Source organism: Heteronotia binoei, chromosome 8 (assembly GCF_032191835.1).
Source record: "Heteronotia binoei isolate CCM8104 ecotype False Entrance Well chromosome 8, APGP_CSIRO_Hbin_v1, whole genome shotgun sequence".
NCBI lineage: Eukaryota > Metazoa > Chordata > Lepidosauria > Squamata > Gekkonidae > Heteronotia > Heteronotia binoei.
The window spans coordinates 103,421,106-103,443,929 of NC_083230.1; the positions used below are offsets into that span (position 1 = coordinate 103,421,106).

A 22,824-nucleotide genomic window follows, 5' to 3' on the forward strand; every position below is an offset into this window, starting at 1 on the left:
AGAACGCGGCGGCCAGGCTGTTGGAGGGACTACCACGGTGGGAAACTGCACGGCCTGGGCTGCGGGATCTACATTGGCTGCCGGTTGTCTACCGTGTTCGCTATAAGGTGCTGGTTATCACCTTTAAAGCCCTATATGGCCGAGGACCTGCCTACCTAAAGGACCGCCTCTCCCCATATGTGCCCCAGAGAGCACTGAGATCCAGCTCACAGAACTTACTGACAATCCCTGGGCCAAGAGAAGCCAGGCTGAGGGCCACTAGGGAGCAGGCCTTCTCGGTGATAGCCCCTCGTTGGTGGAACGACCTTCCGGAGATGGTGCGAGCCCTGCGGGACTTGAACCAATTCCGCAGGGCTTGCAAAACATGTCTCTTTCAGCTGGCCTTTGAGATGGAACCCGACTAATTTGATGAATGGACAACTAGTCATCTTGTGGATATCACGACTACAGCATTTAGCACCTATTTTATTATATATTTAACTTTTAAATAATTTTACTGTAATTGATATTTAAAATTGTTTATGTTGTTTATGATTCATGGGATTCCCATGCCTGTCAACCGCCCTGAGCCCGCCTCGGCGGGGAGGGCGGGATATAAAAATAAAATATTATTATTATTATTATAGGGAAGGAGAAGGAGCCACCCAGACCCACAGATTTGCTGGGCCTTGTATCTTTCTCATCCAGGCTGGAAACCACCTTCCTTGGGCTGGGTGAGACTTGTGATAGCCTGGAGCTGCCTTCCCAGGGCTGGGAGTGATATCTCCCTCCCTGCTTTTTCCCATTGCTCATAAAACCTGTTAAACAGGGAGAAAAAATAGGCCTGAGGTCCTTAAAGCCAGTTTGGTATAGTGGTTAAGAGCAGCAGACTCTAATCTGGAGAACTGGGTTTGATTTCCCTCTTCTTCACATGCAGCCAGCTGGGTGACCCTAGGTCAGTCACAGTTCTCTCAGTAGCAGATCTTTGAGGACTCTCTCAGCCCCACCTACCTCACAGGGTGTCAGTTGTGGGGAGACAAAGGGAGGGAGATTGTAAGCAGCTTTGAGACTGAGTGAAGGGCAGAGTATAAATGCAGACTCTCCTCCTATGTTACAGATTGAAGAGTGGGGTCTAAATCCAATTCTCCTCCTCCTCCTCCCAGCCCCAAATATTTCTGGAAATATACACGTCCTAGAGACTGATACTTCCAAGAGCCCCCAATACTGCTCCAAATAAGGTATTCGTGAGGTATATGTTCAGACCAGATATATTCAAGCACACATCCCTACTTATAACTATTTTAAGACAGGACAGTAGTATTATATATGGGAAGGCTGAGGGTCACAGGCTGTGCTTTCAATCACTACACTGCAATATGGCACAGAATAGCTTCTCAAATACATCCACAGCTATTAGCTTCTTTCCTGTGCTACACAGCTCTCTCACTGCTGTGCAGTCATCTTTTCCCCAGCCGGGATGTATAGTGGAGCTACATCTAGGTAAACCAGCACAGGGACACTGAGACTAACAGAAGACAAACAGTTCATATTCACAGAACACAGAGCAGCTTGTTACCTCCTCTGCTTGTGGAAGCTGGTGAGAGATGTGGATGACAAATGAATGTGCCCATTAATGAAATGAATGGAGGGTATAATGAACGATTGCACAAGGTAATGAAACACAGCAACAAATGAAGATAAATGTCAGCCAGAAATGCAAGAGGAGAAGCTGAAATCATTGCACAATTGTTCCAAACAGTCGGAGCCCAGAGTGACAAAACAGATAGCCAGTTGTACAACTGGTACAATTCTTATTGACCTTTAGTTCATAGAAGACTTCCATTAGAATCAGATGTCCATAAAATCCATCAATAAAGAAAGGCTTCCTATGGTACTGGATATGAGGCAGTATCATATGAACATATGAACCTGCCTTCTACTGAATCAGACTCTCAGTCCATCAAAGTCAGTATTGTCTACTCATACTGGCAACAGCTCTCCAGGGTCTCAAGCTGAGGTTTTTCACGCCTATTTGCCTGGACCCTTTTTAGTTGGAGATGCCAGGGATTGAACTTAGGACCTTCTGCTTACCAAGCAGATGCTCTACCACTGAGCCACCGTACCTCCCCTTATAAAGCTTTGCATTAATAATCATAAACAGGGGTGCATTTCTTTGTTTCCTCTGCTACTAACAGCCACTAATCAGAACAACTCTCTCCAAACCAATGCCATACACAGGGGAGGGGGTGCTTCAGCAGTGCTCCCACTGAAGGAACATGATGCCCGCTAAAGGATCAGTAGAAATGTAATGCAATGGCCAAGCTTCACATTTTGCCTCCTTTTTGGTGGGATGTTTGGCGGGTGAGAGCCTATTTCCACTTCAACACAATAGCTGTGAGAAAAAGTCTAGTTCTTGTTGGTATTTCAGGAAGTCTGGAGTTGGTTAATCTATCCAAGACCAAGGTAACAAAGAACAGACATGCACCCACAGGAATTGCCATAAAGCCAGAGTTTTGCATTTTAAAGATACACAAAACCCACTTGAGAGATTTCCTTAATCTTATGAAAAACTCTTGTTGGCTTCACTAGAAATTCCTCCAAAGTTTAGCCTAAGGGAGAAGTTAAAAAGTTGCTCTAGGAGAAATTTCAGTATAATTCTACTTTTTATTACAGTGGTTCTCCTAGTCAAAGAAGCAAGCCATTAGTCAGTTTTAGAAGCAGCTTATCTTTTTGGCAGCAAAAACTGCTGCGCTGAACAAAGAAAGCAAACTTCTGTGTGTGGTTCTTTCCCCTTTAAACATCTCCCCTCTTTGGTTTCCTGGTCACAGTTATCACAGACCTTGCTTGACACCTTCAAAACAAGTCAATTTTCTCTCTGTGTTGCAGTAGTCGGTACTGCTGTAGCCCCACTGGACTGGAGGCTCAGTGACCCATTTCCTAAACTGAAACTAATCTCTTTTGCTGTGGGTAATCCCTTCTACGGTGTCTCTGCAGAGTTCAGAAGACAGAAATGCTATTTAACTCATGCCGTGCCTGCATGGCTTCCTTTGAACCTTTCGTTCATGATGGAACGCAAGGGCACTTCAGGTGAAGACAGATGATGTCTGCCTCAGATATCTTTGTCCTTCATCTATGCTTAGCCTTTAGAGTCTGCCAGCTGGAGGCTTAGCTCAAAAATACTTACTGCACTGTCCATGTAGGCTTCAGTCCATATGATATCGTGATCATGATTGATAACCATTGGCCGACTGAGCACATGCAAGTATTCCATTACATTCCCCTGGACATCAGCCAAAGTGGAGATCTGTGTGTAATAGCCTTACAAAAACACACACACAAAAAAACAACCAACAAAATAGAGTTACCTTCCTTGAATTAGAAAATACAATGTATGGAACTGTATTTTGCAAACTGTACTGAGAAATGGATTGAAGCATGGGTGGAATTCTAGCAGGAGTCACTTTGCATATTAGGCCACACCCCTTGATGTAGCCAATCCTCCAAGAGTTTACAAGACACCTTTTTTGTAAGCTCTTGGAGGATTGGCTACATCAGGGTGTGTGGCCTAATATGCAAAGGAACTCCTGCTAGAATTCCACCCCTGGATTGAAGAAGAAGAAGAGTTGGTTTTATATCTCACTCTTCACTACCTAAAAAAGTCTCAGAGCAGCTTACAATCACCTTCTCTTCCTCTCCCCACAATAGACACCCTGTGAAGTAGGTGGGGCTGAGAGAGTTCTGAGAGAGCTGTGTCTGACCCAAGGTCACCCAACTGTTTGTATGTGGAGAAATGCAGGATCGAACGCAGTTCTCCAGATTAGCGTCCACTGCTCTTTACCACTAAACCAAACTGACTCTCTTGAATTTCAGAATGGTTGTTTCAAGGTCTAAAGCAGGCCTCAATACATGTGCAGTATGTCACAGGAGTGAGTACACCCCCTCATATTTTGTAAATATTTAAGTATATCTTTTCATGTGACAACACTGAAGAAATGACACTTGGCTACAATGTAAAGTAGTGAGTCTACAGCTTGTATAACAGTGTAAATGTGCTGTCCCCTCAAAATTATGCAACACACACCCATTAATGTCTAAACTGGATCTACTGTCTACAGTACTGGAATTCATAACATTAGATGAAATAGAGATAAGTGATAAAGTTTTCCTTTAAAAGCCCTGGGTTTTTGAACAGAAGCTGCTGATCTGCACCAGAGGCTGCCTCTGTGTTGATCATGCCAAGCTAATTGGGACTTAGACTCTGGGCTGGCCTGCATGAGAGGCCGGGGTCCTCTCTGCTGGTCTAGTCCAGAAATTAACAATCCTTGTTGATTTCTGTTTGAGGCCTCAAACATAGTGTAAATGCTCAAACTTAGAATATAGATCATAACTTTACTAGAGACTTGGGACTTAGATTTTAAATGGGAAAATGTAACTAATAGGGTGAAGTCCCTGTTGAGATTTATATTTTTCATTCTGCTTTATTATAGAACTATGCTTTATGCTTGACTGAATTCTAATTGTGTAACTGTTTTCTGAAAGTTATCTAAACTGTTTTGCTTTTCTATCCATATACTTTAAGCCTTCTGTCTAAAGGAGAAACTTGGAGTCTAATAAAGCCTTTCTGTTAATAAGCGTGTATTAGCCTTCTGATAACTGCAGGTTATTTTGGTTTCTGGGTTTTGGCTTTTTGTGGCTGAGGGGACAAAATAAATAAACCCAACAGGACACAACCACACATTCACTGCTCCATCAGTTCCATGTGATGCAACAGTTCTTATATGATCACAAGTGGTGACAAGTAACAGGCACCCAGACACTATATACACTGGCAGCATAATTTATCATATTAAAACACATCACATGAAATAGATGTAAAACAAAAGTGTCAGTGTATTACTGAAATCAATGTGACTAGAATGTACAGCTATTACTTTCAATGAGGCTCAACTACAGCAGCCCTTCAGTGGATTGCACATGTAGAAAGCAACCCAGAAAAAATTTAGTCCCATGTTGATCGATGGGATCCAAGCACCCAGATAAACCCCAATGACTGTGATACATGCAACAGCTCCTCATGTGACTGCCCAAGAAGCAGCTGAGATGGAAAGGAGCTCAGAGTACTTTCTTTTTGGTTCATTTACCTCTACCACCTTTTATCCCATCTCTCAAACCCAATGCATTAAAAAAACAAATTTAAGAAGCAGGAAATTCCAAACAAAGCTATTTGCATCTGCTCTTACTTCTTTCCCTCCATCCATGGGACTCTCTTAACAAATAAAACACCCCCTATTCAGTCCCCTAATTCTATCTTCCTCTTACCTTCCTGAAACACCATTTATTCAGTTCCCTAGGGGTGCATTCACACTACACTAAAAATGCATTTTGAAACTGGATTTTTGCTGTTCTTACACATCAAAAATCCAGTTGCGAAAAGCATTATTTAGTGTAGTGTGAATGCACCCTAATTCTCTTTCTCAACCCTTCCTGACATTCCCAAACATCTGTTTAGATGAGGTATGTCTAGGAATCCACACAATTTCTTGCAGCTTTCTTGGAGCTCTCCAGACTTAAAAAATCAAATTTGTAGTTGGACAAACAGAAGGTTGCAGTCCAGTCATAATAAATGACATTTATTGAAAGATTAAATAAAGGATCGGTCTTTACCTTTGTTGTTACAGGCTATCCACTTCACATTCTTTGCAAAACTGACTTCCCTCCCAATAAGGTACGTAAAAACACGGACCTGTGTGACACAAGAGCACAGATGGTGAAATACAGATACCTTCCTCAGCCAACATAAAAGTAAAATGCCTCTACCTCACTGCTGTAAAGCTAAGAGAGAAATGCAATCTTGCTTATTTTATACACTGAACATCTGCAAATTTTGTGTTTCATTGCACTGTAAATCTACATGAAGGAATTCCTGTTCATAATAATTCCCTGTTAATGTTAGTTTTGAAATGGTGAAAATGCATCCACAGGATTGAAGCAAGGATAAACTACATTTGCATGGGATCTAAATATTTCTTCTCCCCAACACCTCCACCCCAGCTGAAGCATCCATTGTGGGGGAATCACATATTCCCAGTCAAATCACTGTGCCCTGTTGCTGCACAATGCAATTCCAACCCTCCATCTCCCGCAAGTAAAGTTAACAACATAAGTACTGTGCATTCCCAAAAAGATAGTTTCAGAGATTGGCCATGCTGGTCTGCAGAAGAGGAGCTGATTTGAGTCCAGGAACACCAACATGATTTTCAATTTGTAAACTTTAGAAAGTCAAAGCCACCTTGGTATCTGATGAAGGCAAAAGACTCTCAAAAGCTTATACCCTGATGGTTTTTTGGGGGGTATTTTTTGTATTTTGTGTGTGTGCATGCATGTATGCCTGGAAGTCATGGCAACTTCTGACATACTGCGGCATGGAGGATGTTCAGAGAAGTGGCTTGATCTAAGCTGTGTCTGCCTCCCGGTCCTGGTATTCAAAGGAGGTCTCCCATCCAAGTATTTTCCTGGGTCAGCCCTGCTTAGCTTCCGAGATCTGACAGTATCAGGTTTGTGACGTCTGGGCATACCCCAGTAATCTTGTGGGTCTCTAAGGTGCTACTGGATTCGAATCTGGTTGTTCAGGCCCACTAACTCAAGGGGCAAGCCCACTTAAATACTCTCTCAGCCATGCAAAGTGCCAATCATGTCACTGTGGGACTGTCTGTGGAGTTACCTTTTAGTCGGCAAGCTACTTGATCCACTACTATGAATCTGTGAAGTTTGAGCAGCAAAAACACAATACGGAGTGCTGTATCCACAACACATTTGTTTTGATCAAAAGATGAGGGAAATATAGCTATTTTCTGTTGTCTTTTGCATTGAGAGTAATACGAACGGACAAAGGGAGCGGACCAGTGTTATTCCATCCTAGAGCTATTTCAAGCTGCAACCTCCAGGCTATCTTTGTTCCATGTTACACTTACCAAAATGACACTTGAAGGGCTAAGGATGCATCTCCTCTGACTTTTCTTCTGCCACGTGCTAGCCAGCCAAATCTCATGTTGCAAAAATGCCCCTTAGATCACTGACATCCTCATTGGAAGAATGATTTCCTCCCAATTCTAAACATGAGTACTGAGCATTCTGGCAGAATTATAAGTGAGACTAGGCCATTTCTGTATCCCTAAATTTTTGTATATTAGTTTGAATTAGCTTATGCTTCTCCGTTAGGTTATTTGTCCCATAAGCCTTTACTCTTTTGCTAACAGCCAGTGTGTGAAAATTAAAGCCTTGCCCTATAGATCTTACTTTGCCCAAGTTTCATATCTAACATTTCCCGGCTTCCAAGAGCCAGATTATCAAACATATTGATAATTTGTAGGGGAGGTGCCATATCAGTCTAGGTCCTTTTGACACTGCAGCTAATAAAATTGTCTTTGTTGTTGTTAAATTTGATTTACAAAACTGCCCTCCCCCGTGGAACAGGTCTCAGGGTGGTGTACATCATAAAAGTCATTACATAGTTATAATAAAAGCTTAAAGTCATAAAGTATACAGCAATAATACAGCAAGTCAGACGGCAATGAACTGACAATGGAAATATATCTGGGCAAAAGTTCATACTAGCAAAAGTTCATACTATCTTTAAGGGGCTGGTTCTGGTTCTTGTCACGCCCTCCCTCATTCCTGCATAGCCATCTTGCATTGTATTCTATAGATGCCAGAACAGTATATAATGGCTGACTTCTCACTGCTTGGGGCTATTTACCAACAACTCTAGTGAGGCTCCTTGGTGAACAGACAGGAATATTCCTTTTATACTAAATATACATTGCACTCTAGCAGGTTTTTCTATCTTTTTGTATGTCGTTGGGGTTTTCTTTATGGTTTCAATAGTGTTTAAACGTGAAGAGGGCTGGCCTTTGTGTCTCTCTCAGGGGTGACTCGGTCACCAAGCTAGTCTTATTCCAGCCCATCGAACTCTGGTGAGATCTGAGAGAGCCCAGGCAATTCCCTGGGCTCCAGAATCTCTCAACAAATGTAAACGAAACCCATTCCAACTAATAATCTCAAGTGAAATTTAAGCTGCAATCTGAAAAACACTTCCCCAGGAGGAAGCTCCACGGAGAAAATGAGACTTACCTCTGAGGGACTGCCCCCCCCTAGACTGTCTGACACCCTAGGCAATGCTAACTTCTGGTGTACCTCCCACCGCACCCCGCACTGATAATGTCACCATGTCACATGGGGCGCCCAGTTTGGTGCCCCCAGAAGGCCGGCACCTAGTGGCAGGGCTGGCCCTGTATGTTGTTCACATCTCTGTGATATTCAGGACACTGGACACTGCTTGGTAGCCTTTGTTGGACTTACACCACCACGGTAATTTTGCTTTATTCATTTGTCACACTGGAAACAAACCTTGCGATCGGGCCAGTTGTATTTTTCAAACACGGCTTCGTAATCTTCCATGGCTCCGTCAGTAATCAGCATGATGGCTTGGTTACAAAGGCCTCCTTGACCAGCATCTCTAAACTACAAACAGAATGGAATCACAGTGAGAGGAACTGTATAAAGGTATGAGTTTGCTTGGATGGTTACAAGATTATTGAATGTTTGTCAATCATGGATTCGCTGATCTAAAAATCCTCTGAATTCAAATTCCCACCTATCTCAAAAAACAAGAGGAATCCATAAGAGCTTCATGATTCAGAATGCTTCTCCAAGGAATCCAGCAAAGTGCTTAAATTCTGGAATCAGAGGTACTAAGAAAAACGCATGTTTTCTTACAAAGGGCCTTTATCCTGAAAGTCCTTTTCATAATCTCTTGATGCAGTTACTGTTTGTCATGAGAGAAGGGTACATGCTAGAGTTGCTAGTTGCTAGGTTCCCTGGACTTCAGCAGGACATCAGGGTAGGGAAGCTAGATCAAGGCTGGGAAATTCCTGGGGATTTGAGGATGGGGCCTGGGGAGATTGGGGACTTCAGTGGGGTACAATGCCATAATGTCCACCCTTCAAAGCAGCCATTTCCTCCAGCAGAACTGATTTCTGTAGACTAGAGATGAGCTGCAATTCCTGGGACTCCCCAGATCCCCCCTGGAGACTGACAGCCCTAGCACATGCCTAGAAGCACAATATGTGCCAACAAATAGTTCTGGCCTCCAAAACAGATCCAGGGACTCAGTCCTGATCAACCTTCGTTAAGATTAAGCCCTGATACATTGTATCAGTCTTTTACTCATTTACTGTGAACAATTCACATTTCTTCTTCTTTTGTAGGACTTCTGATTCTGTGAATTTAGGCAGATTGTGAGAGGAAGGGCAGGAAGAGCTGCATCAGAGCTTAGTTCTTGTGGTCCTCTCCTTACACATCCAGGGAAATACTGATTGCCACTTTGGGGTCAAGAAAAATTTTTCTACAGGCCAGTTAGGCCAGGGATCCTGGAGATTTTTTTGCCATTTTCTGGGCATGGATAGGCTTCCCAACCCTCCCGCCCTGGCTGGGGACTCCCGAGTTTTCAGCCTCCTCCCCCGCTCTTAAAAAGTCTGGGGGCGGGGGAGAGAGAACATACCTGCAGGAAACATGTTTTACAGCTTGGGATCCGTTTTTAAGGCTGCACAGGAAACAGGAATGGCCCTTTAAGGCTGCACAGGAAACAGGAACGGCCCCTCCCTTTCTTTTCCTGTGCAGTCTTACTTTCTTTTTCACAGCCAGCAAATTCTGCTGGAAGAAGACCAAGTAAGGTAAGTGTTTGTGTGTGTGAGAGAGAGAGAGGGAGGGGGCAGGGAGGGGGGAATTCCCTGGTATGGAGCCCCCCCCCTTAGAAAGCATTGGGGGGGGGGGAAGGAAATGTCTACTAGGCACTCTATTATTCCCTATGGAGAACGATTCCCATAGAGAATAATAGGGAATTGATCCATGGGTATTGGGGGCTCTGGGGGGGCTATTTTTTGAGGTAGAGGCACCAGATTTTTAGTATAGCAGCTAGTGCCTCTCCCCAAAATACCCCCCAAGTTTCAAAAATATTGAACCAGAGGGTCCAATTCTATGAGCCCCAAAAGATGGTGCCCCTATCCTTAATTATTTCCTATGGAAGAAAGGCATTTAAAAAGACATGCTGTCCCTTTAAATGTGATGGCCAGAACTCCCTTGGAGTTCAATTATGCTTGTCACATCCTTGTTCCTGGCTCCACCCCCAATGTCTCCTGGCTCCACCCCCAAAGTCTCCTGGCTCCACCCCCAAATTCCCCAGATTTTTCTTTAGTTGGACTTGGCAACCCTAGGCATGGAGCTGAGATCACTGGGAATGTATGTGTTGGGGGGAGGAGGGTTGCCAAGTCCAATTCAAGAAATATCTGGGGGCTTTGGGGGTGGAGCCAGGAGACATTGGGGTGGAGCCAGGAGCAAGGGTGTGACAAGCATAATTGAACTCCAAGGGAGTTCTGGCCATCACATTTATTTATTTATTTATTTTTAAATTTCAAATGATTTTATTAATGAAAATTCTGAAAATGAACATATCATAGATAAGTATAAAAGTTACATACATTAATAAAAATAACCAATACAATAACACACATTAAACATAGAAAATAAAGGAGAAAAACCAATAGTAGGCTTACATAGTTAAATATATTAAAGTAAATTATAGCCACAAAAAATCTTTATATAATTTAGATTTGTTGTAAGAATTAATATAAAATGGATCACTATCAATTTTTTCTAAGATAGGGAACCAGGTCGCTATGTACTTGGAATAAGCCTGGTAGGGGTCGATAGTGTCTAATGTCGCCTGGATTTTGTCCATTGCTATATGGTCCCAAATTTTCAGGAGCCAGGTATCAAGGGACAAGTTGTTAGCGTTTTTCCAAGATTGGGCTACCGTTGTTTTTGCAGCTGTTAAAAGTTTGGCAATTAGAGATCTTTTCGAAGGTGACAATTTAGAACCGGGCCAATGATTAAGAAGTATCACAGTGGGGTCTTCAGGAATTATGGTATCCAATAAAGTTGAAAGGTGAGAGCAGATTGCAGTCCAAAAGGGTTTTATTTTGGGGCAATCCCACCAGCAATGAATGTAGGAGGCTTTGAGACCACAGTCTCTCCAACAATCAGGGGAGTTCGAGGTGACCACATGTGAAAGTTGGGTAGGAGTAAGGTACCAACGGGCCATAAGTTTGAAGTTCTGTTGTGAAATATTTATTATGTTGGAGTGTAGAATTTCGCTAGCCCAGATAGAGTCCCATTGGTCTGGAGAAAGTATGGTCCCGCAGTCCCTATGCCAAAGGGCCGTGTAAGAGGGAAGTGAGGATTCCAATTTGGTAAGAAGGATACGATATATTCGTGAAATAAGCCCCTTTGACTGCACATTATCTTGCAAATGGAGAATCAAATGTTCAAAATCTGTCGTTGGGCGGGAAAGTGACGATTTTAGTTGGGTGTCTTGGAGAAGATGTCTAATTTGGAAATATCGGAACCAAGGCAATGGGGTTAGTAATTTTTGGTCTAATTTATCTTTGGGTAGAATTTGCCTAGAAGAGGAAAGGAGGTCAAAAAGGAAGACAATTGAGGAGTCTCGCCAAGTTTTAAAAGAAGAGGGGAGTTGGGCCGGGAGAAACCATTTTTGACCGATAAACGAAGAAATGATAGAAAAACCTGGGGCAAGGTAAGAACGTTCTGAATCCCATGTAGAAAGAAGTGCCTTAAGAAATGGGTTTACAAAATGCCACAAAGGACGGTCATTTTTCTTGAGCCATAATAGTTCGTAATATTTAAGGGGAGTAAAATGGGCCTCTTCAAAAAGTGCCCATGCTGGGGGAGGGCGTTGATATAAAATTTTAGTCATTTGGGAGAGAATAACAGCTTTGTAGTAGCGAGTAATGTCTGGGACCGCCAGACCTCCTTTTGCTCTAGATCTGCAAATAGTAGTTAGTTTGATTCTGGCTTTTTTGTACTTCCAAATGAAGGAAGTCAAGGTTTGTTGCCAGGAGTTTAACATCTTTTGAGGTATTACAATGGGAAGGGCCCGAAACAGATATAACAAACGTGGGAAAATAAAGGATTTGACCGTTTGGATTCTTTCCATCCAGGACAGTTGCAATTTGTCCCACTGTTTCAAAGTAATAGAAATGTCTGATAAAGTGGCACTATAATTTGTCTTTAATAAATTGGAGAGATTTAAAGGGATTTTTAGCCCTAAATATGGCCAGTTTTCGGTAACCCAATGGAAGGGATATTTGGTGGATATTTCTTTCTTTGAGTTAGGAAAAATATTGATTGGGTAAAGAATAGATTTAGAATGGTTGACTTGGAGTCCAGAGAGTTTACCAAAATTGTCTAAAAGAGTGGAGATAGCGTCTAAGGATTGCAGAGGATTTGAAATATATAAAACTATGTCATCGGCAAATAAGCTAATTTTAAATGTGGAGCCTTGAACCGACAAGCCTGGGATTTCAGGAGAAAGACGAATCAGGTTTGCGAACGGTTCAATAACCAATGCAAATAAAACCGGAGAGAGGGGACAGCCTTGGCGTGTCCCTCTCTCCAGACTGAACGCAGAGGACTGTTGACCGTTAACTTGTATAAAGGCTGATGGGTCCAAATAAAGGGAATCAATAACCTTCATAAATTTTGGGCCAAAGCCCATATGGTATAGGACTTTGCGAAGAAAAAGTGGTTCTACGCTATCAAAGGCCTTTTCAATGTCCAGGGCTAAAATACAAGATTCAAAGTTTTGGAAGGTACAATATTGAATTAGGTTAATTGTTTGTCTCGTATTGTCTGTAATGTCACGGTTTGGTATAAATCCTGATTGATTTATATGGATGTAGGAACCAATGATTTTGTTCAGTCTAGCTGTTAAGATGGACGTAAATAACTTATAGTCGTTATTAAGTAAAGAAATAGGGCGATAGGATTTGGTATTTAAGAGGTCTTTATCTTTTTTGGGTATGAGAATTATTTTCGCCTGAGACCATGAAGAGGGCATACAACCAGTCTCCAACACTAGATTACAGATCGAAGTAAAGTGGGAAGTTAGGGACTGGCCGAATTTTTTGTAAAACTCTGAAGGCAAGCCATCCCTACCTGGTGTTTTGTTAGGCTTAGAAGATTTGATAGCGTCAAGCACCTCTATGGGGGAGATGGGAGAGTCCAAAAAGTGTTGGTGATCATGTGATAGGCGATTAAGAATGGGTTGGTTCTGTAATAGGTGATCTATTGAAGAAGAAGAAGGATTAGTTGAAGTATACAACTTTTGAAAATAATCATGGAAAACATCTAGGATTTTTTTATTAGAAGAATGCCTTTTACCAGTGTGATCCATGATAACATTAATTTGTCTCTCCCCTAGTTCTTTTCTGAGTTTCCAAGATAATAATTTCAATGAGCGAGGGTGATTGTACCAATACCTCTGTTCTAAAAAAAGAAGGTTCTTCCTGATGGTAGAGGATTCCATTAGATCTAACTTTTTCCTTTCTAACAAGAGTTTGTGGTAAATCTTTTTTGAACAGGTTTGTTTATGCTTTTGTTCTAATAATTTGATGTTATCCAATAGATGTTGGCTAAGCTCCAATTTTCTTTTTTTGTAGGCCGAATTCAAAGAAATACACTTGCCTCGCAGAACAGCCTTCATTGCGTCCCAAACAATGTCGGCGGAGACCCCGCACTCAGAATTGTTTTCAAAATAAAGATTGATCTCTTGCTCAATTTGTGTGCAAAATTCTTGATTTAAAAGAAGTGACCTATTCAATGACCAATTATAACAAGGTTTATCCTGGGAGGCAGTACTTAACGTGCACTCTAACCAAGCGTGGTCAGAGAGAGTTCTGAGGCCAATATTAGTATGGGAAATTTGGTTCAATAAAGAGGGAGAAATAAGGAAATAGTCTATTCTTGTAAAAATATTGTGGACAGCTGAAAAATACTCCTTAACTCCAGGGTTGTGAATTCTCCAGATATCACATAAATTAAAATTTTGAAAAATGGTTTGCAGGGGTGTGGAGGGAACAGTTGTGGGGGGGTGCGACTTGAAAGATCTATCCCAGATAGGGTCAATTATCTGGTTAAAATCACCACCTATAACAACTGCCCCCTCCTGGAAGAGGGCAAGTCTAGATAAAGTGGACTTTATGAAGGTAAGTTGTGCTGAGTTGGGGGCGTATAGGGAAGCCAAAGTAAATAAAGAAGCATTAAGCATACCCTTAACGAAAATATATCTTCCCTGAGGGTCAACTTCTTGGGCCAAAAGGACAAATCTAGTTCTCCTAGATAGTATAATAGCAACGCCACATGACTTCGATGAGCCAGCAGCTATAAACTGTGTTTGGAACCATTTTGAACAAAGGATGTTTGAGTTTGTCTTTTTAATATGGGTTTCCTGTAAAAAAAGAAGGTCAGGTTGTAATTTTGTTAACGCAGAGGAGAGTCTTTTGGCCTTAATAACATTATTAAGGCCTCTACAATTAAGAGAGATTAATTTCAACTCAGACATAGCCATAACCAATCGTAAAGTAGTAAAAATTTAAGCTTAAGCAACATTGGGGGGCCTAATAGCCAGGCACTAAATTTCTTCAAAGCCAAATATAAAAGATATAACCAGGTAAGTAACACCCAACATTGTATTACAACAACGTGCACCTTTTGCAGAATATAAACAACACCTGTGGATGTAGAAAAAACGAAGTTCAAGGCAAAAGTATATGGAGTCAATGAAACCCTTAGGCCAACACCTACTAGAAGTAAGGACATAAGCCAATGTTCAAGGCCATAAACCAAATACTTCAAACTTAACCTCATAAAACGTTTCTGAACGGCCAAAGGTTCTAAAGACCATTGTTTAGCTGGGGGGATCCATTTGACACATGAATCACAACTAAAAATTAGCAAAACTGGCCAAAAGTGGTTAGAACTAACAAGCTGGAGGAACCATTCCAGCCTATGGCTTTCCCTCCTAAAGAAAAAATAGACACACAACATTAAATAAAACTCAAAACTTTCTAAACTGTTCATTGTCTCAGGGTAGAGAACAATGAAATTTTGCTTAAACAGTCAAAGTACAACAAAAGGAGGAGGGCTAGAAAAAGGGACCTCCCAACTGTCCCAACCAAATGAAAATTTAAAAGTAAAGATTTTTCCCCTCCCCCCGCTCCTTTTTAGAATGTGAAAATAGAGCTAGGGCATGATGCTAACAGTGGGCTTATAGTAAAAATATGGATATACATTAGGCTAGTCGACCACATGGAGTTCATCTAGCGTCGTCTTCTTGGTTTAGAAAAAAATGGCTTGTTAGATGGTCAGAGTCCATTAGCCAGGTTTGGGTCAGTAGCTGAAGGCGGGTCAATGTGAAGGCGGGTAAGAAGGTCACATCCAGAAGCAAAGTCAAAGGCTGTCAGACGAAGACCCTGGTGAACCACCAAGATTTGGGTAGGAGATGACCAGCGAAAACGGATCTTGTGATCAGCCAGTAAGTTTAAGATGGGTTTCATGTCTTTTCTGTGCTGCAAAGTCTCTGGGGAAAGGTCAGCCAGAACAAGGATCTTTTTCCCTTCGTAAAGTAAGCCTTTTTCAGACCGGGCTTTTTGTAGAATTGAGGTTCTGGTCCTAGAGTCTGGAATTGTAGTCAGAATATCATGTGGAAAGTCTTTTGAGTTGGGTTGTAAAGCGCCTAAACGATAAGCAGAGTCAATAAGGGGGGCAATGCCATCTTGGAGATGGAGGGCAGAAGCCAGCCAGGACGCCATGAAGGTCTTGATCTCTTGATTTTCTTCGGCCTGCTCAGGCAGCCCTCTGAATTTTAAATTTGCCGCCCTTAATTTATTGTCCAGATATAGGACCTTTTCATGAAGCCATAAATCAGAGCGTTGGAGGCTCTCCACTGCCTCCTGTGCCTTAGTAGCCATTTCAAAAGCTGCATTCGCAGTTTGAGTAACAGCCACCAATGTTTCGTTTATTTTTTTAAGTTCAGAGTGAATAGGGGCTGTTGCTTTGGAGATTTTCTCCCCAATAGTCTCTTCCAGCCGGGTTGTGGCTGCTTGGAAGGACTGGAAGGTTAGTGGGGAGCTTTCTTCTGGGCTCAGGAGAGAGTCAGACGCCATTTTCCCCAGGGGAAGAGAAGGCCCAGGCGAGGGAGCGGGAACTTCAGAGCTCACTGGGGGGAAAGTCAGTACCTGCTGAGTAGTAGAAGACGATTTTTTGGTAGCCTTAGGAGTTCCAACGCTGCGTCTGCCCATGCCTAGGTGAAATTGACGCGTTCTGTGGGAGCGGGGGGAGCGCGAAGGGACAGTTTGTCGGGAGAAGCTCTTTCAGGCGTCCGCCATTACCCACGTCGCCCCGCCCCCCCGGCCATCACATTTAAAGGGACAGCACACATTTTTAAATGCCTTCCTTCCATAGGAAATAATGAAGGATAAGGGCACCTTCTTTTGGGGCTCATAGAATTGGACCCTCTGGTCCAATCATTTTGAAACTTGGGGGGCAGACATTTCCCTCCCCCCCCCCCGTGGCTTTCTGATGACCCTAAGGCAGGGGGGAGGGCCTCCATACCTGGGGATTGGCAACCCTCTCTCTCTCTCTCTCACACACACACTCTTATCAGTTGGTTCCTCCTCAACAACATCTGAAACGAACAGGGGCTACGCTGCTCTCTTTCTCTCTCTCTCTCTGTCTCACACACACACTTAGTTCCTCTGAAATGAAAGCAAAACAAACCGAGGGAGTGCATTGCTGATCCTTCCCATGAAGTACTTCCTGCTCAACTTTAAAGGTACACAGACACACACACACACTTTGAAACGGACCTGTTTGCAGATTTCTAAACCTGCCGGAGCTCTAGAGCTATATGGTGGCTGTGGGGACGGGGCTTCCGCCATCGGCCAGTTGGCTGGGAGCGGGGGGAAGCCTGTAAAACCGGGGGATCCCCTGCTGGGACCTGGGGATTGGGAAGCCTAGGGGGGAGGTATTTGTGAAGTTCCTGCATTGTGCAGAGGGTTAGACTAGAAGACCCTGGAGGTTACCTTCCAACACCGTGATAGAATAATATCTGCAAAAATTGGATTTTTCTCTCAGGCAGGACATCTGTTTTTTCAGGGAATGTCATGTGTAACATGTCTGTACAAGAGTCACTTGCACCCAGTTAGCAGTGACTGAAGCATTCCCCTTGCTATGGCTATTCCATTTTGTAAACTTCTTTTTCCTAATATTTTTAATGCATTTACACATAAATCAGTGCTTTAAAGGGAAAGTGTCATCCAGACAAGCCAGGGATGGGATGGGATGGGAAATCTTTCTGTCCATAATGAAAACCAGCAGACAGAAGAATCTAACTAGCCAGGACTTTTAGTTCTGTGGGAAGCAAATATTTCTCCCTCCTCATTCCTGTACTTAAACAAGTTTCCATCAATTTTCACACTGTGAAAGCCCAATTTTACTGAGCATGAACATAGGGAAGATCTTCGGCTTTCCAAAACAAACAAATAGGTTCCCCCACCCGCACTAGATTTAGGGCAACAGCTGTTTTCTGGTGTGGTTTCAGCAAAACAGCACCAACATCAATATCAACTCTTTCTTCTCACAGTTTCCTTGTAGTATACGAAACCTGGTCTCTACACACCTAGCAGTTTGCTGGGGGTACATAACTCATGAACACATAAAACCATCTCATACTGAATCAGACCCTTTGTCCATGTCAGTATTGTCTACTCAGGCTGGCAGTGGCTCTCCAGGATCTCAGTCTTTCACATGATCTCCTGCCAGATCTTTTAACTAGAGATGATGGGGACTGAATCTGGAACTTTCTGCATGTCAAGCAGATGCTCTACCACCGAGTCACAACATGGATCTTTCAGTGCAAAGCATAGCAATTCCAGTCACTCAATTTATGAAATACGAGGCAGAGGCTTCAGTTTTTATCTGCATCAGTCAATCCTACTTGGGGATTATAGTCCCCTTAATTAAGTTATTTGAAGTCTTTCAGTCTTAAGAGGCTCTCATTTGCTCTCCGTCTCACTCCTTCTGCTCTGCCTTCTCACCTCTCCTGTTAGTTGGCAAACAAACCCAGTCACTCATTTCCCCCTTCAAACCATGGAAGGATTGACATGGTGCTGAAATATGGAGGATGACATTCTGATTAAATGCAAGACTTAATGCAATAGTATTGTCACTAATGAAATAAGAGTTCTGGATGAGTCAAGAGCCTGATCAAAAGGGGTCATGTTTTCTCACGGAAGCCTACCTCAATGGTTTACTGTTTGACACCAAAAGCCACATCCATTACTCATTTTATTTTGCTTTTTTTCATAGAGACACCACCTTCACTGCTACCTTAAACACTTAATAAATATGTATATATAAAAATCAAAGTTCTTAAAATAATCATGTCTAAATGTGTCAATGTCATTGTTGAAGTTTCTCAAGCAATGTGCTCATCAGCAGCTTTTGGCACTGTCACAAAGTGTTTATGTCAGTTAACAAGAGAATTTCCTTCTCCTCCACTGCATTGCTGTAATCCCCACAATGCTCTGGGGCACAGAAGAAAGGAAGCATGTGCTTAGAGAGAGAAACAAAGAAAGAGAGAGAAATACCTCAGATCCACACAGACTCTTACCTCCCTCAAGATTTTGAAGGATTCTACCAGAGCCTTGTTCACCGTCCCAACTCCTTTTGCTTGTAACTCATCCACCAGCTGTTTGAAGTGCTAGGCAAACGAGAAAGAAATATTTTCAAAGCAGTGAGAGGGAGCATAAACTAAAGAATAACACAGGACCAACAAAATACTATTAGGCCCTGATGCAGGCCAAGACTATCAACAAAGTGCAGTTCTACTTCCCCCAAGAAAGAGAAAAGAAAAATGTCTTCTGTCTTGGATGAACAGGATTACCAAATGGGCTCATTTTGTATCCAAAGTAAAATTGTGTATTAGATGTAGATGCATCCAAATAAGAGTTGCCAAATCCAATTCAAGAAATATCCGGGGACTCTGGCAGTGGAGCCAGGAGACTTTGGGAGTGGAGCCAGGAGACATTGGGGTGGAGCTATAAGCAAAGTTGTGACAAGCACAATTGAACTCCAAAGGGAATTCTGGCCATCACATTTAAAGGAACCACACACCTTTTAAACGCCTTCCCTACATTAGAAATAATGAAGGATAGGGGCACCTTTTTTCGGGGCTCATAGAATTGGACCCCCTGGTCCAAATTTTTTGAAACTTGGAGAGCATTGTGAGGAGAGTCATCAGATGCTATGCTGAAAATTTGGTGTCTCTACCTCAAAAAACAGCCCCTCCAGAGCCCCAGATACCCCCAGATCATTTCTCCATTATCCCCTATGAGAATCGATCTCCATAGGGAATAATGAAGCTCCCAGCAGACATTTCCCTCCCCCCCGCTTCATTTTTGATGACTCTGAAGGTGGTGGTTGGCATCTCTATGGAGTTGCTGAACTTCCAACTTCTTCAAAGTAGCATAGAGCAAAGGTTCAAGTTTACCTTTCCTATGCAAATGACCTCTGCAAAGTTTTTGCAACCAAGGGAGGGTCTGGGAGCAGCAATATTCTTCTGCCTACTCCCCCTGCCCCCATTCAGCCTTAAAGCCACAGACACACCATCCCAAGAGGAAGCCTCCAGAGATGGAAAGGCACATGGGGGCTATGGGGGTGGGGCTTCTCCCCACCGGCCAGCTGACAGGGAGCGGGAAGGAGTCTGGGAAAGCGGGAGAACCCCCGCTGGGACCTGGGGGTTGGCAAGCCTAATCCAAATTATATCTTCAGAAAGTTAGGACTACCACTACTTTCTTCTTCCAGGCCTAAACAGAGTCTAAAGGGAGACTCCTGGGACCATATCTTAGTCTAGAGCATCATAGTTCCAAAGAACATAAATATTCTGCTTCACACAGCACAAAATTAAAATGTTACTTTAAAAATTAAACCCCGATCTGCCAACACTGTGACACTGCCCAATGTCTGTTAAGAAGCAGTATAATACAATACACCAAGGACAGAAGCAGAGCTTTTTGTGTAGAAAAAACCCAGCAGGAACTCAGTTGCAAATTAGGACATGCCCCCTGACATCACCATTGTTTCACACAGGGCTTTTGTAGAAAAAGCCCAGCAGGAACTCATATGCATATTAGGCCACACCTTGTGACACAAGCCAGCCAGAACTGCTTTCCTGTGCGTTTCTGCTCAAAAAAAAAAAAGCCCTGGACAGAAGATTTCAACTTGTTCGGAACTGGACTCACCTCAAACCTCCACCTTCAAGATGGAAACCACTTCGACTTCATTTTCATCACAGATGTCCACCTTCCTATTTTTCTGAGCATCTCTACACTACAAAATTATACCAGCTTGTCATGCCCCCTTCCCAGGGATCTGAAGCTCTCTGTAGAAGACGTGGAATTCTCAACACCACTAAGAAACTACAGTTCCCATAATGATAGCTAACTGCCAACTTTAAAAGCTATGACCGTTAAACTGGCAAAATTCTGTTGCATAAATGTGCCCATGGTGTTTGGCCTTTTGTCTTACTCCTATTCTTTGCTTCTCTCTTTTCAGTTTTCACTTTTGCTTAAAAACACCTTAAACAACAAAAGAAAAATGGCTGTGATGCCAACGGTGCAACCCTCCAGTTGAGAATCATAATCCCCCAACAGAAGGCCTGCGGAATCCTCTAGAAGACTGCTAGACTAGTCTTATGATCCATACCAGCACTATTAGAAATTAGAGTGAAGGAAAATGTCAGGACAATAGTAGTACTATATTTCAGAGTTTATTAGCTTTTTAAGCAAGGAAAAAGAATATGCATTAATACATCCCTCCAGGCCTAGTACCACTCACCTCTCTATTATCTCTGTCTGCTTGAACAAGGATGCCCTTAAAACAGGGTTCAATGTAATGAACATAATCATTGTACTGCAAAAACAAAGGGGAAAAAATCAGAACCACAAAAACATGAGCAGCGACTGGCATTTCTGTCGTGCAGCATCAGGGATCAAGTGCAAAGGGCACATTTTAAAGTACTGGACTCTACAAAATATGTAATTTGACTGCAAATCAATATTACTCAAACAGATCCTTCTACTGTGTGAGGAAGAAACAATACTTAATCTGAGAGGAAGGTAGCCCTGGATGCCAAAGTCCCATCTCCTGCACCAAGTAACTCTTTAATTTCAAAATGTGATGGCACTAAACATACACAGAGAGAGAGAGAGAGAGAGAGAGAGAGAGAGGAATAAGATCCTCTCTCCTTTTCTCAGAACTGAGGCAAAGTCTAGGCCATTTTTAAGTAGGTTTCAAGGAACATCTCCCTCAACTCATGAGAGCCTTCTATAGGTAAAGTAGTGTTGAGATATCAAAGGACTTACTTATTAAAATAGTTAAAACCCTTTCCCTTTCAAGACCGCTAAAAACGAGAAGATTTAAAAATAGCCAGATTCCGAGATATTTTTTTAAATGTATAACACAATAAAATCCTTTCAGTTCCCCCTTCCCAAGAAAATGCCAGTAGTCAAACCTCATTAAAAGCTCTTGCAAGTAAAACAACCTCTATGGACTTTCCCCTCCACCTCCTCAGGTGGCCCACTCCTTAAGGTGAAAGCCACTATAAAGAAGGAACATGCTAATCGGGGCACCTTAAGAAGTGGAATAACTAGAAGGGGGCAACAGGAAAACCACAGTTGGTATGCAGGAGGATATGGGGAGATGTGGTTCTTCAGCTATGTAAGCTACAAAATAAGGTTGTCAAGCTCAAGTGGGGCCTGGGAAGGGCAGAGTTTGAAAGGCCAAGGTCCTCAGCAGGTTGTAATGCCACAGAATGTGACAGAGTCAACCCTCCATAGCAGGAATTTTCTTCAAAGCAGTTGATCTGGAGATGAATTGTCATTCCAGGAGATTGCCAGGCCCCACCTGGAGGTTGGCAACCCTACCACAAAGGCATTAAAAGTTATACCCAGCACACTGAATTGATCTTGGAGGGTAGGGCAGCCAATGTAGCTGTCTAAAAGAGGCAAGATACTGTAATGACAATACCAGTTAGTAGAATGCCTGCACAAATAAGACTTGAAGCAAATGCTGAAGGCACTTCAAAGGAAGTAATTTCTTCCTCAGCCCCAGTGGGTTGCAATGACTGCACTGACATGTAGTTATAACAAGAATTTAATGTGCAACGTTAATGTGAAAGTCAGCTGGGAAACTTAATCTAAAAGGGGGTCGGAAATAAAAGTGAGCCTTTATCCAGACCTTATGTGCTTGCCAGTAAAATAATAAGAGTTCTCTGATTCTTCCCAGAACTCTCCTGAGCCAATCAAATACAACCAAGGTCTCTACCTGGAGCATCTTGCTTACAGCAGCACTCAAAGAAGTTCTTTATTTCAAGTTAGAATTCTCACTAGTGTCCTTTCAGTTCTTCTAGGCAGGGCTGGATTAAACCCTGTGGAGGCCCCTAGGCAGTCAAAAACTTGGGGCCCCCTCACAAATTATCTCAGAGTTGGAGTGCCTGCCCTGCCACCTGCAGCCTCTGCTGTGGCCTGTAGGCATCTTCTCAAAAACCCCTTTGACAAAGCTGTGGGGGAGAGGCAGAGGTAAACTTGGCAATGATGCCAGCAGCAGCTGCACCAGGCAAGTCGGGCAAACAGCAGCTCAGTTGCTGTCTGCTCATGCAGGCTGGGAGGGCTGCAAGCAGGGGGAAAACCGGGGGGGGGGGGGGGGAGCTGGCCTGGGACCACTAAAGGCATGGGGGCCCATAGGCCAGTGCCTACTTGGCCTAATTGTTAATCTGGCCCTGCTGATAGGCATAGGATTGCCATACAATGCCATAGAGTCCACCCTCCAAAGCAGCTATTTTCTCCAGGGGAACTGATCACTGCCAGCTGG

At 42.9% G+C, this 22,824-nt stretch overlaps 1 protein-coding gene across 1 annotated transcript in view; it reads right to left on the reverse strand.

Moving 5' to 3' along the window:
- The window catches only part of CACNA2D4 (calcium voltage-gated channel auxiliary subunit alpha2delta 4), a 269,022-nt gene that overhangs the window by 172,380 nt on the left and 73,818 nt on the right, over positions 1–22,824 (reverse strand). The window contains exons 9-13 of the mRNA XM_060245776.1: positions 20,791–20,865; positions 18,566–18,655; positions 8,386–8,499; positions 5,644–5,722; positions 3,164–3,297 (exon numbers count right to left, since the gene is read on the reverse strand). Coding sequence (XP_060101759.1) covers positions 3,164–3,297; positions 5,644–5,722; positions 8,386–8,499; positions 18,566–18,655; positions 20,791–20,865 — 492 coding nt within the window. The remainder of the gene's footprint in view (positions 1–3,163; positions 3,298–5,643; positions 5,723–8,385; positions 8,500–18,565; positions 18,656–20,790; positions 20,866–22,824) is intronic.